The sequence below is a fragment of the Apteryx rowi genome, unplaced genomic scaffold (genome assembly GCF_003343035.1).
Source record: "Apteryx rowi isolate R43461 unplaced genomic scaffold, aptRow1 scaffold_715, whole genome shotgun sequence".
NCBI classification, from domain to species: Eukaryota; Metazoa; Chordata; class Aves; order Apterygiformes; family Apterygidae; genus Apteryx; species Apteryx rowi.
Genome location: NW_020451000.1, coordinates 1 through 20369, shown reverse-complemented (window position 1 = coordinate 20369; position 20369 = coordinate 1). Strand labels below are relative to the sequence as shown.

The window sequence follows — 20369 nt, the reverse complement described above, 5'->3', positions numbered from 1 at the left end:
TAGGTACCACCACCAGCCCCAGACCACGTGGCCTCGTCTCAGCGCGTTACACAACACTTAGTGCTGCACGTGGCAACTTTCAAGGACCAAAACGTAGGTGACAAAGGTGCAGCTGAGCAAGCAGTTTAGTGACGGGCTTAAGCATTATGTTTTGCTTTCATTCGGGGGCATATGTGTTTTTTTTCCAGCAGCCAGGCTAAAAAATTCAGTGTCTCTTGAGGGTGTGTCTGGCAATCACATCCCCTAAGGATGGGGAGAAAAAGGGGTCCTTCCCACCCAGAGCCATAGGGCAGCTAGGGAGCAGTCTCCAAAAACCCAAGCTAAGTAAAAAAGGAGGTGTTTAGGCCACAGGAAGGGTTGCTGGGCTGTTGCTCAAGTGGTGTTTGTGCGCATTGCAAGGCTATGCTCCATTTTCCTCTAAGCACAAATCCTTCACGTGTTCGCACTCTCTGTCTCTCTCTCTCTCCCCCGTCAAACAAACACACACACACATGCACACGTGCACCCACACATGCGTGCACACAGTTCCCATACCAGCAGGTAGCTTTGGACTAGGGGCAAGATGTGCTGCCGGGGTAGTTATGCTTCATGATTTTATACACTGTGAAAAAGGGCTGTCTTGCAGTAATGCCCTCTCCCTTCACATTCCAAGTCTAGGATTTCAAAGCTATCCAGACCAAAGACTGTAGCTGGATTATCAGTAGCATAGCATTGACAGTGGTTTGGTTGGCACAGTCTTTCTGCAGTATGCATTTGTTCTCCCTATTTTTCGAGCCAGGGTACACCAGCTAGTGCCAGACAGAAAGCGTGGTGACCAACACAGTAGCAACCACAGCACCTCCAGGTCTCAGAGTGCAGATCTCTGCAGGAGACAGGTGGATATTCTCARAAGTCCTGGCTCCTCATCTGCTGAAACAGCCACTTGTTAATACTCTCTTCCTTTGGCAGGTTATGTGCCTTCCTGGAGGGTACACTGCTTTGAACTGGGAATTTCTCCAAAGGTGACCCTCATATGATATGGTAGTTATGTAGGGGCATTTGGTGCATTTGGTGTCATTCAAACTGGCAGCTTTTAAGTCTTCTGTCTTAGGAATTAATATATTACCTGGAAGTACTATAGTCAAGTGGCTTGAGCCAGAGCATGTCCTCTAGTCACAGGCAGTCTTTACTTGGAGACTTCAGATATGAGAATCCACAGTCTTCCTGGATATGTCATTCCTGTAGTTAATTACCTGTGTCTGAATTCATCCAACTGCTAGCTGTAATGTTCTGTGGTGTCAGTGTTCCTGGATTTCTGCAGCGCAGATAAGGAAATCTGTGATTTTTAGACTAGTGCATTTTACTGTGATTTCAAGCAAGAATAGGGAGTTTAAGAAAAAGATATTCAAGATGGGAGGACCAGTAGATAGCTCTTGAGGGCAAAGATGCCATTCAGAGGAACCTAGACAGGCTGGAGGAAGGAGCTGATAGGAACCTTATGAAATTCAAGCGTGAGAAATGCAAAGTCTTGTGCCTGGCAAGGAAGAACCCCCTGCAATGATACATGCTGGGGACTGACTGGTTAGCTGGGGAGCAGCTCTGAGGAAGGGAACCTGGGGGTCTTGGTGGGCACAAGCTGAACATGAGCCAGCTGTATTCCCAGGCAGCAGAGAAGGCCAACAGCATGAACAGAAACATAGTCAGTAGATTGACAGATTATCCCCCTCTACTCAGCCCATGTGAGACTGCATGTAGAATACTGTGTCCAGTTTTGGGCCCCCCCAGTACAGAAAAGACATTCATAAATTGGAGCAAGTTCAGTGGAGGGTCACCAGAAAGGTCAGTGGGCTGGAGCTCTTGAAAGATGAGGAGAAGGTGAGGCTTACTGAACCTGGAGAAGAGAAGGCTTCAGGAGGAACCTAATACATACATGGAGGTCTTCAAGAAGATGGAGCCAGGTTTTTTACAGTGTATGATGGATGAATGAGGACAACAGGCATGAGCTGAAACAGGAGAGGTTCAAACTCGATATAAGGAAAAACTCTTTTGTCAAGAAGACAGTAAGGCAGTGGAACAGCTTGCTCAGAGAGGTTGTGCCATCTCCATCCTTGGAGTTTTCAAATCCCGACCAGATAAAGCACTGAGTAACCTGGTCTTGCCTCATATCTGACCTTGCTTGGAGCTGGAGGTTGGACTAAAGCCCTCCCGAGGTCCCTTTCAACCTGAGTTATCCTATGATTGCTGTTCCAAGTCAAGATTTACAACACATGGTAAATCTTCTGAGATCATATCACAAAGGCATATAAGATAACAGGATAAGTTGTACCTTCTTACTTTCCTTCGTTCTTTTCTAAACAGGAAGAATAAAAATGACATAAGTAAACTCATTTTCAAGAGTGGGGATTTCCAGATGTCACCGTATGCTGAGTATCCGAAGAACCCCCGAGCACAGGAGTGGGGCAGAGAGACCATCGAGATGCAGGAGAACGGAAGCACTAAGAACCTGTTGCAGATGACAGATGTATATTATTCGGTACCTATTCTTAGGTTAACTATTACTCCTTTGTGCCTGATGCAGCACAGATACATTTTTKTTATTGGAACCCAGATCCATCTTGTGCAAGATAAAAGGGCAAAGCAAATGGCTTTGATAGAGAGCAAAGCATTAGGAGTCATGTGGATGCCAGATGCGATGTGTTAGTTATTACATGTGGTGAATATCATGAAGAGATGTAATTAGGAAGGGTGCTAGGGAAATGTTTAGGAACATTTTGGTAGATGCCTAAAAAGTCCAATCCTGGAGTACAGAAGGAGAGTTAAAGGTTTTGGACAGTCTCTTAGTAGTCCCTGTGGGTAGTTYGCTCCCTTCCTCCCTCACTGATGCTGGAAGGTTGAGACCTTTGCCTGGGGGGCTTCACCCCAAATGGGAAGACGCTGCTCACTGGGGACCCCTGTCTTTTTCAGCTCCTCTCCTTTCCAGGGGACAGACCCCTTCCTGTAGTGGAAAGGCCATGTAAGGAGGAGCCCTCCAGCTCTGGGGGAACAAGTGGCAGGGAAGAGGTGGTGGAGGAATAATGGGCTATGTAGGGCAGAGAAGGGCGCACAAGACCTGGCATCACGGATGCTGTAACACCTGCATGGTCATTACCAGTTGCTAATGTCTATATCCAGAGCTGTGATGTTCGTATATCACCCATCACTAAGCTGTATCAACATACAGGGTGTCCCCAAGGCGTAGGGGGTTGCTCTGCAGAGAGCAGTACTTTTTTTTTCTGATTTGTATTTTAAGTTTCTGCCAAGCAAGTTTACTGGGTCATACAGTATGGAGGGAATTAATCCTCCTTACTGCTTTCAGTAAGAGGTTTGGAAATGACAATGCGTTTCCTAAACTTTTCTGAAGACTGTTATTATGCTGACAACTAGAAGGAGGAGCTTTTTAGCAAGGAGTGGGTGATGAGGGCTTTGCATTGGATCTGCTCTGTAACAGATCAAATGGGGTGACTTAATGTTTCTTACTGGGTGAAAGGATTGTACAGTCTTGGCCTTAGACAGCAAAGTTCCTTAATCAAGTGTCCCCAGGAGATTTGCTTGAGTAAGAGAAGGGAAAAGTGGAAGGTCAGATCACCTTGGTTTTGATGTGTAATTTAGGTTCCTGTGTTGGGAGAGTGGATGCCTATGGTTAATGGTGAGAGTAGTGCTTCCAGATAATATTCAAAGTGGGAAACTAACTTTCATTTTCTGGAAGAGTTTCCTTTAAAGACAGCTCTGGGACAATATCCTTCTTGTGAGAGTTATTTCAGTGCTTGAATTCATCAGCACAGSTCTCATAGGATTAAAAATTAACCATGCATTCAGACTGCACATGGAGTTAGGTAAAATTCAAATCTGCTAATGGCCAATATGTTAAAACTAGATTGGATCAGAATAATCCCCTCTAGGCAATGCATAACTCCCACAGTAGAAATCATTCAAGATTGTAGAGATCATTAGTGATCATGTTGTTCCTTCTGCCTGCTGAAATGAGTGCTGGGAAGGGTGGAAACACTGTGCTTGAAAGTGTATTTGAGTGTGAGAATAAGACCCTTTTTATTTAATTATTTCTGCTAATACAGCCAACTGGACTGAGAAATCCTGAACTGGAAAGAAACGGACTTTATCCTCCCTACACTGGTTTGCCTGGATCTCGACATTCATGCATTTACCCTGGACAGTACAATCCATCCTTCATTAGTGACGAAACCAGAAGAAGAGACTATTTTTAGCAGGGCAGAGAGGGAGCGGAAGATCAACACCGTTTTGTGGCCCTTGAGCACCAGGTGCCCTCTATCTCCTGGCAGTTCAGCCCACATCAATCTTGCTCTTCCTATCTAACAGCAGGAAGGACTTTGAACTCAGTGCGGGGCGTTGCTGCCCTAAGAAACTGTTATGCTTGTTGAGCAGCCAAGAGAAGATGGAGGAGGGAGCGGCTCAAGGTGCAGTCCAGTGAAAGACCCAGGCGGAAGCTAACGCGCGCACCCCATTTTTTGCGCTGTGCTGCTTCTTCAGTCCATGCTACGGGGCAAGCATAGATCAGCGCAGGCAGACGAGCTGTGCCCGGCACTCTGAATCGAATACCACTAGGGAGTGTTTTGTTTACAGACCTTGTTCACTGTCAGACTGATGACTGTGCTTGTCTTCTTAGCCAGCCTTTGTGCAAAGAGTCACCGTGTGACTGGTTTTGGTAGCAGAAGTATGTCAGCTCCCTTTTCTCCTGCCACATTGCCTTCTGCTTCCTGCACGAGAGGGGAGCTGGTTTGTCGTCTAGCCCTTACGTTCTTGCTGGTAGAAGTTCTCCAAAAGGCTCGGTCCTTACTGAAAGCCTGGCAATGTTGGCTGAATTTGTGGGTTGGTTGTCTCCAAGGCGTACAGAAAAGTTAGTCATACCACTGTGATGCAAACCGACAAAGCTGATCCCATGCACTACTTTTGTATGTAGGGAAAGTCTCGGTGCGTCATTGTTTTGTCAACCAGCATTGTTCAAAAGTGACACCTCTATAGGTCATCAGAGTACTTTCGTGTAGGATTTTAAGGGGCTCTGTTTCCCTGCAGGGTTTTACATGCCTGTAAAAACAGCAATATAACTTAAAATAGTCGCTAACAGGAAAATTTACTACAAAGAAGAAAAATACAAGCTGCGAACTCACCATGATCCTTACATGCAATTTGGATAGGAGTGATAATGGTGTAGCCCTGGTTGGGCAGGTAGGATGTGAATGCTGGACACTGCAGGCAGGACACAGCTTTCAAACCTTCACAGCCCACCTTGACTTCAGTAGAAGCTGTGGAGGAGGACTCAGTACATCAGAAAATGTGGCTTGCTGCAGTTGGTTGCATTTGACAAGAGAAAAACAGGATGCTTTGAATCCTGGCAGAGCAAAGATCACACCTTTCAAATTGTTTTGTTTTCATCCATCCTAGTTTCAAGTTATTCAGACCACGCAGGTTTCCTGACATAGGTGTGTTAATTTACATTAATCACCTTGGCATAAGCTGCAGAATATAAGTCAGTATATTCCTCACCAAAGATCAGATCAAAAGCTTATTGACTTTATTCCTTCCTGAGCTGGTGTTGAAAGAGATCTTTATTATGAAGTATTTTTCAGCTTATCTTCACTGCAAAGATAAACTGAGTCATCCAAGGCCTGTCCAGATGCACTAATCCTTACCTTGAATATTATTGTGCTTTTAATTCAAGCTGGCTGCTTGCGTGAGGACAGCACAGAACAGCATAATTCCTTAGCTATTAACCCACCACCTCTGTAGCTTGTACATAACCTAGCTTCGCTGAAAAGCATATACTTCCCGGTACTGCCATCTCCTCAGTGCTCAGAGAGACACAGTGCCTACAAGCGAGTTCATAAGGGAGCTCAGCTCACTGGGCACCATGGGACGTGCCCCCCAAAGTGCCTACCACCAAGTGACAGCAGCAGGTCAAATGCTGACGTGCTGCGCGGCTGCTCCCCCGCAGCAAACCTGCGGTGAGGGGGTGCCCTCGCTCAGGGAGCAGTCACGGTACTCGTGCCCTGCAGGTGCTGGGAGCCTCCAGATCCTGTCCCAGCACTCCGAAGGCTGTTGTGTTCCCTGCCCAAAGTGAGAACGACTACCCAGAGGAAGACAAGCGAGTACAAGGCATTCATCAGGTGCGTGGACTAAGGGGTTTCTGGTCCCTGCTCCCATCTGCTTCTATGTTCTCCAGATTGCAAGGTGACAAAAGCACCGCAAACGTGCGCGGGAAGACACAGTTTGGTGCACCATCCGTAGCATACACACGCAGTGTCGCTTCAAGCCTCACCCTTTACCTGCTACGTAGAAACGGCTGTGTGGTCTTGCAGAGAAACAGAGCTTTATGGGTGCCCAGGGGCAGTGTGCTTCACTCCTGTTATGTGGTTTTATGGTGATGATGCAGCCAACTTCACATCTGCCTGATCCACGGTCACACTCACAGGTGGTAGCACATGGCTTATATCAGATCGAGGGAGGAAGTGATTAGCTTCTCATGGGAAGTACAGCTGCCTAAGGGGCTATATTTAAAGGAAAACTCTAGTTACAGTATGCAAAATAGCTTAACAGGTAAAGCACAAAAACTAACTGCCCTCTGCCATTCTAATCAGTGTTTCCAGCCAGTAAGTGATGTTCTTCTCTGATTCATTAGTAGCCGATGCCCTAATTATACAGGGTGCATTGGATGATGTGAACTAAGGGCTTGGCCCTGCTGTGGTCCGGGGGCTCCCAGTGAGGATGTTGGCGGGGTTCGCAGTCTCTCTGAGGGCGAGTTGCCGCTTTTGCATAGCGCCAGCTCTGTTTTTGATGAGTGCCTAGGCTGGAAAGAGCCACCTTTCCCTTGGCGTGGAGGGGGGTTTTGTCCCTGCTATAAACAAAAGAGGGAAGCTGGGACTTGCTGCTGACTCTAAATCCAAAGCACTTACACAAGCACTGGGATCTGTCTCTGTACATTTAGAGCAGTTTAGCAAAAAGTGAGCATGTCCCAGCGATGACAGTAGGATTTAACCTTGTGCCAGCATTTCATCAGATAGCGAAGTATTTAGGTACATGCTTGTAGGCGGATGTGTTAATTTGCTTGGTTAGTTCAAAGACCACATATTGTGAAGTGTGCCTGTGTGTGCCAAGTGGCCAGTGCGAAGGACAGAGGTTGAACTATCAACTCAATATTGCAGATCAGTCCTTCTATAGAAAGAGTAGCTTTTGGGTTGTATTAACCAAACTGCTGGCCTGTATATCTCACAGCAAACTGCAAGTACTTTGAATAGGAAATGTGACAGAACTGTTTTGTAATTCAGATTGCGCAGAAGTCTGCAAGTAATTCATTTTCATTTCTTAATAACCAGAACCTTAATAACCTTAATTCTTCTTAATGCTGTAACTGGAATGAAAGGGTCTCAATAAACCCAACAGGATTTTCTGAGTGAGGACTGCAAAACTTGGCCTTTTCCAAGAGATACCTGAGCTTTATTGCACTGAAATTCTATGCTTGTCAGAGGAGGTAAACATTGGAAAATCTGCTATGTGAATTTGTCCTTTGCAACCTCACCTTCCTTTTCGTTTTGGTAACAAAAACTAAGTCAGTGAGCAAATATATAGTCTGCAGGAAGGGGGAAAGGGTYTCTCCTGACCTGGCAGCACCTTCTCTGGGTGCCCTAGGAGTTCCCTTTCAGCTGGGAGGAGAGGATTTAAGCAGCAGTTAGCACCGGGGTTAACMGGGGTACTTTCCCCGCGCAGTGAGTTTCAGGAAGTCTTTGCAGAGCTGGCGCTACGCGGCGAGAACCTCCTGAGCGCAGCTCTCGGCGAGCCCAGCCGCTCCCTGCGCAGCAATGCTCCCGTCCTCACCCAAACCCCGTGGGCCCTCGGCTCCGCCGCTGCCCGAGCGCCGGGCGTTTTGCTGCAATTTGTCGCCGTTCGTTTACTGCAATTAGTTAACACCGCGGCTCTCCAGCCGGGCGACTTTCCCAGCCGCGGCAGGGCTGTGACTTGTTCCTGTGCAGCTTGCGGCTAGTAAAACTCTCACCAGGATCCTGTTTGTCTGCTTCTGCCTGGGACCACCGTTTCCAGCTAGCCACCGCCGTCAGCCGAAGCACCCTCTGGCAGTGCTGCGGGGTTTGCTACTGCTCTCCCGGGGGGAAGGGTCTCGTGCCCTATCGCTCCCTCAGTCCCCGCTTTCAAATACAGATGCCTCTGCGTTAAGTACTTTGCTCCTTAGGACGTCTAAATAAATGTAGCCTGACTTCTCAGAGGATTTAGGTTAATTTTAGCTACCCCAAAATGCAAGCTTTGACCACACTGGATGCTTTTGCCAAGGGAAGTGCTCTCCGTTATCCAAGCGAAGAGGATGAGGTAGAGGATGCATGTTTCTTGCTAGGAGGCTGCAAGTGGCTTGCCAGATAGAGGGAAAGGAAGAAAAACCGCACTAACACCCAGCAGAAATCTGTTCTTGCTCCTGGCTAGCGTGTGCAGCTAGGGAAGCAGTCAGCAAGGGTCCTCGGGCAGCTGCGTGGGAGTCTTCCCAATTAACTTTGGAAGAAATGCTAATTACTGGGCAGGAGAAGGTGCAGCGCTCTGCGGGTTGTGTTGCCCAAAGCCCCTCGCCCCCAGCAGTGCCCCCGGCAGCCAGCCCGGGAGAGGCGGGCAGGGTGACCAGAGCAGCAAAACGCAGATTTGGGGCATCRCTCAAAAAGCAGGCTGGTACAAGCAGCCGTCCCGCGTTCCTGTTGTGCCCTGCTGCTCACCCCGGCCACCCCTCCCACGCCGCGCTGGAGAAAAACGCGGCGCTTCTGCATGCCATCGAAACCTCAAAGCACTAAATTTGGCTACATCACAAATACGCGAGACAGGCATTTTGATGCCTTTTTCCCCGCATGTTTAAAGCGTTAAGTAACATGGCAGCAAGAAATCCCGTTGCTGCAGCAGCCTTTCCCTTAAAGTCCTGGCACCACAGTCATATATTGAGGCTCTCCCTGTGGCCAGCCCTCTAAAAGTGATTTGCAATAGGAAAAAGACTTTTAGAAAATAGCAATAAATTGCATTTAGTGAGAAATGTTTGTCCCTGTGAAACTGTTTGTCCCAGCCGTTGTAAAGCCTGTCCTCTAGGGGCCTTACAGACCAGTAAAGTGGGTTTGGACATTGCTGTAGACGCGTGAAGTACTTCCCCAGGACTCCTCTCTAATTCTGGTCAATGGCGATATCTGTGCCAAATCCATCTGGACTTCTCATTCCCTCAAATCAATGTTTAATCTTCAGTTTTCTTTCTTAAATTGAACAAGAACGGATGCATTTTACTTAAATGTTCTTCCTGTGCTGACTATTATTTTTTCCTCTTTACACACAAAAGACCTAATCCAACATCCATTATACTGGCTGAGATAACTTTCCCAGCGATTGTAATGGAGTTTTTCCTAGGCCTGAATTATTCCACCTTCAGGGTGACTTGGGTGTACAACATGCATTCCTTTGGCTTTCCGTTCTGCCCATTTCTGTGGTGGTGTTACTGCCTTTTAACATTGTATTTATTTTTTAAAAGTATAGTTTTTGCTGTAGCAAAACCTACGTTATGTGAGATTGAACAAACAGGTTATTGTTCGAGATCTGAAACACCTCCCCGAGAAGAGAGTGGATGTGAATTTTGTAAAATTGTTTTGGATGGATAATCCTTTACTAATCAAGCGACCTGTTTCCTATAGTGTAAGATCTTCTAGGGAAATAGAGATGCTTTCAGTATTCAGAGAAATACTCTGAGGAGAGTTCTCTGGATGCGGGAGCTACTGATTCACACTTGCCTGCCCCTTTGGCAATGAAACAAGATCTCCCAGCGTGGAAAGGGGTACGCACCGTGTGCCTGTAAGATTTCGGGAGCTTGGCAGTGTGTATTTAATTCTTCATTCCCTTGAATTGCTGAAGCTGAAAAGCAGGACAGAAATCCATATAAGGGCTAAAAAGAGTCGGTTCAGCAAAGAAAAGAATATACTTAATTGTTTTGCAGAACTAAATGTCTAAAGTCAGTGTAATACTGTGACTTCTGTACTGTAAGATCATATGCGGGATGAGATCTGTTCAGTGTGTGGTTTGCATTCCATGTGAGGAATATCCCTGTTGAGGAAAAACCTGGAGAGGGTGCCCTAACGCTCCTCAAAAGTAATATGTAAATGCTAAGTCTTTATTCTGGTAAAATGCTTACTGAAAGGGATGGGAGTCTTGCATGAGTAATTACTGCAGCCAGTGGCCCGCAAATCTGCAATGATACAGAGAGGTCCTGTGGAATACAGTAAAAAGTGTCACTTGTCTTGGACAGTGCCATAGAATTTGCCCGATACAAAATGCTTSTTTTAAAATCTGGTGGGATGGTTTACTTTAAAGGAAAAAAATTACAGAATAAATATTCGATTGTTTCTTTTTTTAAGGAAATTCGGGTAAACTCAGTCATTTGTTCTAAGCCCTGTTGAAATTCTACAGGGCTTTTTCATAACAGAAAGCAAAATTTTGTGTGTAAAATCATAATGGTTTCCTTGAGCAGCTTTCAGAATTGCAGAGTAAAGCTCACCTTTAGTGAAGTCTGTTTCAAAAGGTAAAGTTTCAGCATTTGTTTGTGCTTCTGTTATTAACCTGAATGTGGACCTGCTTTATGTTCTTGACATTGTCCGGGTTTCCCTTCCCATATCTCTGAATGTTAGCTTCCAAGTTGCTGGGTTTTTAAGGACTTGTTCCAAACCAGTATTATTTAAAGTTGTATCATATTTTCAGTCTCCACTAATTACACAGTACTGTAGTAGCAAAATATAATTTTTAAGGATTGGATTATTTTTATACCTGCATCCAATATTATTAAATCTGGCGTTCTAGTCAGTATTATAAAAGGATACAATAAAACTATGAATATTAGTATGTCTCAGCTTTTTTATTGTCTAAAGCTTTCCATGTGAAGAGAAGCATATACTACTTTTAGATTGTTTTAACTACAATTAGAAATCTAATCTATAACCTAAGAAATTTTATAGTTCYGTTGCTCTTTTAGCAATGTTTGGTGACAGAATAGAAAAACTAAAATGCAAAGCAAAGAGGAAATGGATTTGTTCTGTTAGTTACGCTCAATTTCTGCGCAGCCAAAATACAGGTTCYTTGCTGATATATTTTTCTTTCAATAGCATTAGGCAAACCAAAGTTTAATTTTAAGGTTTTCCTCAATTGAATTTTTCATCCTGCTGCAAACACAGGAGAATTGGTGAAAGTGTGTGGTGTGTGTGTGCATGCATGCGTGCGTGTGCGCACATGTGCTGGAGGGAAGGAAAACCTTGGGAAAGGTTGGTGCAGTGAGGCTCTTTGCATGGGCAGGGGACTGGACTTGACCACAGTAAGATCTGTCCCATCCCTTATTAATTGCCGCTGGGGACTGTGAAGGATATAGACTTGAATGCCTCTCAGAAGAGGAGGGCTGATACCTTGAATATGGAGGAAAGCAACATCCAGCCCAGGCTGCTAGGAGGAGGTGTGATGTGGGAGAGCACTCTGAATAACGGCAGGCATGTTAATCTGGAAGACTGTTTCAGCACTTTGCCCCAGAAAGGTACAGCACTCAGCTGAGATAGCAATTGGATAGGACTAAGGTGGGATTCATCTGCTCTGCCCAAAGTTAGGTCAGTCTAAGCCAACCATCTGGCTCCTCCTGTAGCCATGGAAAGCGATAAGCATCCGCAGAAGATAATTCATCGTAAGGTAGGTTCCCCCGGTCCTATCCCTCTCCCGTGACAACAGTGCCATAAGAACCCAGCATTTCGACAGCTGACAYGAGATGAAGTGAATGCCGCTCGCAGAAAAACGGTGAGTCTACAACATATTTCTCACTACATCCTGAAATTTCAGTGTCCTTTCTGTGGTGACATAGCACAGAATTGTGTTATGTGCCTGCTCCTTGTCTAGTAAGACTCTGGTGGAAAAATAAAATAAAATGAGAGAATAACCTGATTAATTCTGTCAAATGAGCTTCTGTTCATTTTGCAAGAGAAGACCTGTTATCAAGCCTCTATTTCATACTAATAATAATGCAGGCTTTTCTATTTTCAGTATGGCAGCTTCGTTATCTTTTAAGTGGATTGGCAGTGCAGAAGAACTGGTTACAACAATACCATGAAACTAGATAGGAGACATTTGGGATTATGGACAAGCACATGGCACAGTGGGCCAGCCCATTTCGGGTTTGTGCACCGCTGCCTCTGCGACCATGGAACACATTCAGACTGCGTGACCTGCACCGCTTTTGAACCACCTGAAAAGAAGTCACAGTAGCATATGCTCCCCCTGATTGTGGTGGATCTGTAGGTATATAGCTTTGATTTAGATTTTCTGCAGGTTTGTTTGAATTGGGTTAATTTAGCTAATTGCAAGATATATTTTGAAGGATATGTGTAATATAGAGCCGATGAACCCAATTTACGGGAGACAACAAAATGTCTATACATCTAGTAAGGAACAGAATTGAAAAATACACAGGAGGAACAGCATTCAGCGGAAGTGCATGACGAGCTGTAAAAGGCAGTTGCTCCTGCTTTAATATGTGTCTTCTGGCAGCACGATTGCCCCTTGGTCACATGCAGCTTATCATGGTTAAATAATGGGGCCATACGTGACTACCCACCTTATTGCAGTTAAATGCAACCTTTTACCTTTGAACTCTTTTTGGGCTGTCATAAACAAGGAATAAGACAAGTGAACAACTGCTATGTTTGTTACTAAATATAGCACGTTTCTATTTCATAATAACCATTTATCAGTGTTCTTGTTTGCCACACCTGAGCTTTCACGCACGTCAGTTTGGTTTTACTAGTGGTGGGAAGTAATTCATGTTTCTGAAGAGGATGACATCTTTGTAGTCCTTTACAGCATGTAACACTGTGGTTATCCAAGTTTGTCTGGACTAACAGTTAACTATTCACTGTCTAAGTATGTGCTTAATAAGCTCATTAATAACTGCATTTGAGCTAGAGATGTTTTCATGACATCATTTCTCCTGTTCTGATAGTTCTAGCTGTTCTCCTAAACCATCATATCTCTATTATGAAATCTCCCCACAAATTTGCAGTCTCATCACCCCACTTCTCTCCAGGGAGAGTTTGTTGTGACCCCAGTTTGTCACGGTGCGGACAGGGAAGCGCAAGCAGAGACAAAAAGATCTGGCATGTATACATGTATGTCTGTGCTCAGTGTGTTATTTCCTAGAGGAACTACTGCCTTTTGCATAGCAAATACTTCCTACTGCCCATAGATGTGATCATGTTAAGTAAGAACAGCCAAATAAGATAGAAAGTTCACTCTAAAAATATGGCTTAGGGTGCATCAACCTTTTTATGTGCATTCACTGTAGATGACAGTTTTAATGTGCAGGACTATGCATTCAAACAGTATAAACTGGTCTGGCCAGCAAAGCTGTATCACTTACACCTACTGAAGATTTGGCCCTCATTTTCAGTAGTGCTCTGTGAAGTTCCCTTGTTTCTACACTCTTGATTCACAGGAAACAAAGCTTTCAAACTGTGGTTTAGTTGTCTAATTGCATTTTGAGGTAGCATTGGAAAATTGGGATGTATGAGGATGACTCAAGAGTCCGGATGAGGGAGGGAAATTGTTAGAAGGTTGGTTGCCTACACTTCTCCTGAATGCTCTCCACAGCCAGATTTGTCTTGCTGTACATACGTACTTCCAGCTGAAGTAGATGCTGTTCRTCTAGGAACCATCTCACCAAATGACCAGTTTTCAGAGGTGCTGAGTCTCCCTGGAGGCTCCTAGCATAGTCTGCTGAGGGCTGAAATGCTTTATTCCAACAGGACTTTGGGTGTCACATGCGATCTGTGAAGCAAAGTTGGAAAATCTCCTGTGGTCTTGAGGCTGTGAGTTTTATGGAAGCAGACAGCTTGTGCTGGACACTGCAGTAACACATAATAAAATGATGGGCAATTCCTCAAACAACCTAGAAATTAGGTACAATAGGAAAGGTAGATGCAGGCTGCTGAGAAACAACCAGGAAACAATCCTGGCAGCACTGGCAGACAATTAACAACATTTCCAGGGATTCCTGCTTTAGGGCTTGGGCTGGCAAGGGGAGGGGGCAGCTCAGTTTGAGCACAGGGGRCATAAGCAACAAGAGCAGCAGCAGCTGTGATTTTAATAACCGGCTCTGGTGGATCCCATCAACAACCTGAAGCACAGGCTGGAGAACGAAGAGACGATGTTATCTTGACAGGGCGGTCTGGTACCAAACACCTTTCATGAGTTTCCTTTGCTTTTTCTGTCAGTGTCAGGGCATAGGAGGGTTTTTAGCAGCGGCCTGAAGGAAGCTATGGAGCCGGGTTGGAGGATGGTGATGGAGCGAGTGGCATCAGGGGCTGAGCCATGGCAGGACTCGACATGGGAACAGTGCAGTCACGGCGAGAGCAAATCCTCTTTGCAGGAACTTTCTTAGCTGGACAGGACAGGATAGGTCCCACTGAGGCCAGGGGACAGTAACGGAGACGCAGTGGAGCAAGAGCCTGCCCAGGGGCTGTAGCAGTGCCAACTGCAAAGGAAAAGTGCGGCTCAGCCAAAGACTGAAAGGATTTAGCACGGCCTGGAGGAGAGGCCCAAGAGAGGGCGGCTGCCGRGGCCCTGAGCGTGTTGTCCCCCCATGGGGTCTTGAGGCCAGCTCAGAGGCAGCGCGGCCCCCATCTGTGGTCCATCCCCAGCCCCACAGAGGTGCGCAGGGCTGGGGCTGCCCCAGCTGCCCTGCTCCCTCATGGGCTGTGGGACGAGCCCTGGCCATGGGGCCCTGCCGCCACAGGGGGCCCCCAGGAGCCTCTGGCCCCCACGGCGCCCCGACAGCGATGTCTGTGCTGGAGGCACCAAGGGGTCAGGGAGCGAAGGGGGCTGCCACCGTCCTTCCTTGCTCAGCGCGGCAGGGTGCAAYGAGACGCAGCCTCCCCTTCCTGGCCCATCCCAGGCTCCAGAGCGGCTTGAGTGGTATTTCCGGTCTCTCCCACCCTGCTACGCACACAGGAAGAGCCACCGTTGGAATATGTTGTACCAGCACACAGGACTGCCTGTTGTGCGCCTCACATGGCAGGTCAAACAAAAGCCGGCGAAGGAAAGAGAGAGGCGTTTAACATGCCGAGCTTTTGCTCCCATTCAGAAATGTGTCCAAGACCTGCCCGCATGGCTCATGGTGGTATTTGCCAGCAGAGACTCACTCCAAAGCCTCTGGATGTGGCTTTGCAGGGAATACACGGATGGGTTTGCTCATGCTTCTTTCCCATGCCCAATAATGACAGGACAATCTGTCTTCATTTCACAGAAAGGCTTTTACGGGCGGCTCTGGTGGGACCCAAGGTCAGACAGACCGTTCAGGTGGGAGACACAACACCTTTGCCTTAAAAGGAGGACCTGCAAACCCCCATGGACCTTCCCATTGCTGCTGCTGCTCTCCAGCAGTGCCTTTTACCAGAGCACAAACACCCCGTCCAGCTGGAGAGCTCAGGTAGGTGAGAGCTGCAAATAAGAGGGTTTGGGAAAAACTGGATTTTGTTCACAAAGGCATTTTTTTCCCATCTTGGTCTCTGTCTAGCCATTTTCCGTGGCTTCTTGGGATGCAATTTCAAAAAGTTTCTGTCTCCAGCCCATTCCCCTAGTGTTGTGACTGTGTTGTCTGCTCCATGGCCTTCTGGGCTATTTCCCACATCTAGACCTGCTACGGGCTCCCTGCTCCAGCCTGATCATCCCTGCTCTCCGCGTTTCACCCAGGCATGAACAGGATTGCTCTCAAGGAAGGAAGGCTGCCATCCAGATAAGGTCAAACACCTGCCAGCTGTCCTTTCTGCTCCCCCTTCCCCCTCCACAGTGCCTTAACAAGCCCAATACACCTAGGTAAACAAAAGTGTCATAATTGCTGCCACGAGGTACAAGCTCAAATCCATTTCTTTGATGTCAAAGATGCAGGTGTTTTCTGTTGCTTTTTACCCTGAGCAGTAGGAAATGCTTTGGCATAAAATCTTTATTTCTTTGCGTGTTTTGAAAGTGTCATTTGCTTATAAGGAAAGAATAGTTGGGGTCTGAGGCTTGTCTGTACTGGTGATTTATTTTAAAGGGAGTGAGTGTGTACATGCCAGCTACCCTGCTCTGTGTGTACTTAGCATGCCTTGGAGTGGGATAGGTTCTTCCACTTTAAGAACAGACTATACAGCACTCCTCTACTTAACTTGCCCTGTGTGGAGAGTGGGCAGGGGATAGCTGCTGTGCTGTCACTTCATGCGTCAGCTTATTTAGCAATAACTTCCGTGTGCCAACAGGTCTTGAGAACTTATCACTTAAAGGAAGAGCACTGAAGGTCCAGAATCTCCTCCCAGCCTGAGGAGGAAGGAAAAAAACAGCTTGGAGCTATCATTTGCCACTTGCCACCATGACGTCAGCTCAGGGCTGAACTCTCTACCTGTGGCAGGGATCTTAAATGAGCTGACGCTAGAAAAGAGTAGCACTTCCTCATAGGTTTAACAGCAAGTAGGAGCAGCAGCAGCAGCAGCAGCAGCAATGAGAGGCTGTGTATTCCTCGCTGTGTTGCTCACACTGGTCTTGAGCCTTGAGAAAGGTAAGAAACCTTATCTTCTGTTCTGAGATTTATCGGGGCAGTTATTCTGTGGCAGTGAATGGATTACTTAGTACATTAGCAGCCACTGAGAGACTGAAGGTCAGTGGTCATGCACGGTTCAGCATGTCTAGATTTTGATTAATTAATGATGAAAATTTTCACTGCAAGCCAAGAGTTTTCCTTGTTCACAGAACAGTGCAAAAGCACTGGTGATTGTGATTAATCTAATTTAGCCTATGCCATGAGCAGTTTTCAGGACCTGCACACTAAACTCTGGAAATTCAAGCTCTGTTACAGTCATATCACAAAAGGTGTTACTGTTCCACACCAGCACCCAGGGAAAGGAGTGCTGCAGCTGGCCTTCTGGCCAGAGACTCCCTGAGCAATCAGCCTGGCAAGCAGCACCAGCTGAGCCAACGCACAGAGTGTTCATTCCCCTCCTGTTGAAATTAATTAATGGGAACTTCACCAACAACTTTGATGGCAGAGGACTGCACCATGGTCTATTCAAACTGATGGCCAGGAATCATTCTTCAAGCCGCTTGCTGCTTCTTCTGGCATTGTGACCAATTTGGTAGTTGTGGTACACAGTGTTGACCCAAACTCTCCTGTCCCTGATGTTTCAGTGTCAGATATAGGGGAGCAGAGAAAAGCTAGTAGAAGTAGAGTTAAGGCAACTATATGGAGAGTTTAATGGCAACTTGAAGCTGTGAGAGGACAGGAACTCCCAAATACTACAGGGATAAAACTAGAATGTGACAGAGATATAAGCCAGATTAAAACTTTCACTGATGCTGCTAAGCTTGCAGTGAAGCAACCAGTGATAGATTGTAGTAGGTCTCTGTCAGCTGCTGTGAGTAAGCATATATTATGTATTTCCAGCAACATCTGCAGGATGCCATGGACTGATGTTTAGCTATAATTTGTAAGCCTAGAAGTCTTCAAGATTTTCAGTAGGTTGTTTTTTTGTTTGAGGGCTTCTGGATAACAGTAAGACTAGAAATATCTTGACCTAATAACTACTGAAAGCAATGGGAGTCTTTCATTGACTTGAGCAGATTTTGCATCAGGATGGCCCTGCCCAGAAACCTTTTTCATTCTAAGCAAACACTGTCAAAGCCTTTCACTGTGTTTCCATTTGTAGCATGCTGACACAGACCCTGCTCTGCTCAGCAGCCAGATGTCTCGGTTCCTCCATACCTAGGTCTCAACATCCTTGTTCTTTATCTCCATAATAAACTCGTAAGGCTATTCCACATCCTTTTTCCTTACACAGAAGGTTGGGCCTAGGCAGACAGAGCTATTGAATAGCCACCTTTGCTCAGGTTACCCTTGACAAACCTATCAGCAAGGTCCAATTGCTGCTCGTGCTCTGCAGTCACCACGAACGCAATTCTTCCAGAGTCCAAAGGGTAGTTGTATGCAGTAAGACATCCTGAGCTGCCATGAGGGTATGGCTGCTTTCTCCAAGGTGCTTTAAGTTAAAGCCTTCTCTGATGGAGTTTTATATTGAGCCTCAATACTTCAACCCCATTCTTTAGACGAAACAGAAAAAATATGGTGGTGCACAGCATGAGCAGCTTGTGTCAGTTGTCTTGGACATGCACACATGCATGGCTGGCCATCTGGTACCATACTTGATCCCTAAATATAATAAGTCAATCCCTCTTCCTCTTTGTGGGTGAATTAGGTTTTTTTTCTAATGGAAACAGTGACTCAGGCTTTACTTTTTGTACTGTTGTAATAAGGGTATTTCTAGCAACAAAGAATGAAGGGGTTGACTAACAGATATTCCTGGAGATCTGTTSGCCAGTCTCCACACAAAGCAAACAGTTGAAAATTAAGGACTAGTTCTTTAAAAGAATATTGTCCCAACATTGATTTTGAAAGGGTAGCCTAGAACAGTGATCCCAATGAACCCATGGCCTGTGGCAAGCATAGACTCATAGATATCACCACTGTTATAGTAAAAATGTACATTTCTTCAGGTTGACAGGGGAACAAATAATGCTGCCCACAGGACTGCCCAAAGCTGCCCAGTGGAGGCACAAGCCTTGACTGACAAGAGGACCTGCAGACACAATTGCTGTTTTTCCTCTTCATCTAGAGGAGACTAATGGAGTATTTTACGCTTTGTCTTTTAGTATGTTTTTTTCACGTACCTTTTCCATATCAGATTTATTGAGCAGAAGAAAAAAATTTATTAAATTTGCCTCTCTTTGGGATATTTGAAGCCCTTCAAAGCTCTTGAAGAGTGGTATCTATTTTCTCAAAGGTCTGTTGAGATTTTAACATATCATTTACAAAAAAATTTTAATGTATCATTAATAAGAGTGTGCTAGTGCCAAGGATATTGTCCATTAGCCTTCTGGCTGCATGATGTTAATGATTTAGATGAAACTCTGATTGCAGTGGCATTAACTCAAATTAAATGTTTATTCCTAACTCATATGGTAACTAATTCAGTTTGCAATTAGATCATATGATCCAAACTGACCATTTGTCAATATCATGCATTTATCAGCCAGGCCATCTTATTATTTGTTTTCCTTATTTCTAGACCAAAAAAAGAAAAAAGCCCTTCTCATTCCTTAAATTCAAGAGTTAAGAATAATGTAGGTTAAATGTAAAATAAGCACCCTAAAAAATACACATAAAATAGTCAGGAAGAGTGAACACACCAACAGGTAATACAGTAACACAAAAAGACAATAGGAAGAAACTATTCCTTAACTGTTCTTTAACTTCCTTAACTGTTGCTTGGAATTGGATAGGGTTTTTTTCAGGTAGAAAGAACTAAAAAAATAAAGGAAAAGGATGATAAAAACAACGTATACTACTCCTACTGAGTGGCAGTGTAATCCTGGAAAGAGGGCCCGCGTACTGTTGATCATAACAGATATCATAGATATCATAAGATATCATAGCAGGGCTTCCACTCTTTGAACAGTAATACTCTGCTCTCAGTGTCCTTCTGTATTTGTTTTGGCATAGGGAAAGGTGATAGCAAAAGAAGTCATTTTTCCATCTATGCACTGAAATCTATATAGACTTTTAATGATGCTTCTCTTGAATGCATCCTCAGCATTCCAAAATATCTACATATATCTTGAAGTTTATGCAATTACCGTAAATGTTGTTCAGGTCTAGAACAGGGTCTGGAGGGTAACTGAATACATATTACCTGCAGAGTGTTATGTCTCATAACTTTCATTTAAAATGAGACCACAATTGAAGACACACCATGCTAAAAGAAGCACTTCCGTAAAGAATGGGATAAGCAGACTGAGATAATGTGACAAGAAGGAAACGTTTGCACTGGGTCAGACCAGTACTAAGCTACCGCCGAGACTGGAAAGTAGAAGCAGACTTAGGTGGTGCCATTGGCACTGTTCCGGCAGCCAACACAGCCGTGCGGTGCCGCCTTAGGCGGGCGGAGGGAGGGAGTTCTGCYGCCRAGAGACACGGGTGCGCTGGTGACTGAGCATGCCACGGCCAGCGAGCGGAGTTGTTGAGGGGGCACACAAAGTGTCCTTGTGGTGCAGGAGCTGAAGGCCCGGGACTTCAGGGACGGGGGGCCATGGAGACAGCAGCCCATAGAGGCAGTGGGTCTGGAGCCAGGCGAAAGGCAGGGCAAGGAGGCCCGGGGCTGTGGTCGCTCCGCTCCACTCCGGTGCCCTGCTCACCTGCTCAGCAGTTGTCCTGTACACACAGCGGTTGCCCAGGCCTTTTCCTCCACACA

The 20369-nt window shown here is 45.7% G+C and overlaps 1 protein-coding gene across 1 annotated transcript in view; it reads left to right on the top strand.

Moving 5' to 3' along the window:
- The window catches only part of HEG1 (heart development protein with EGF like domains 1), a 36996-nt gene extending 26121 nt beyond the window's left edge, over positions 1 to 10875 (top strand). Inside the window, exons 19-20 of the mRNA XM_026087405.1 lie at positions 2338 to 2512; positions 4092 to 10875. Of these exons, the coding sequence (XP_025943190.1) occupies positions 2338 to 2512; positions 4092 to 4241 (325 nt within the window). The 3' untranslated portion in view covers positions 4242 to 10875. The remainder of the gene's footprint in view (positions 1 to 2337; positions 2513 to 4091) is intronic.
- The last annotated feature ends 9494 nt before the right edge of the window (positions 10876 to 20369 follow it).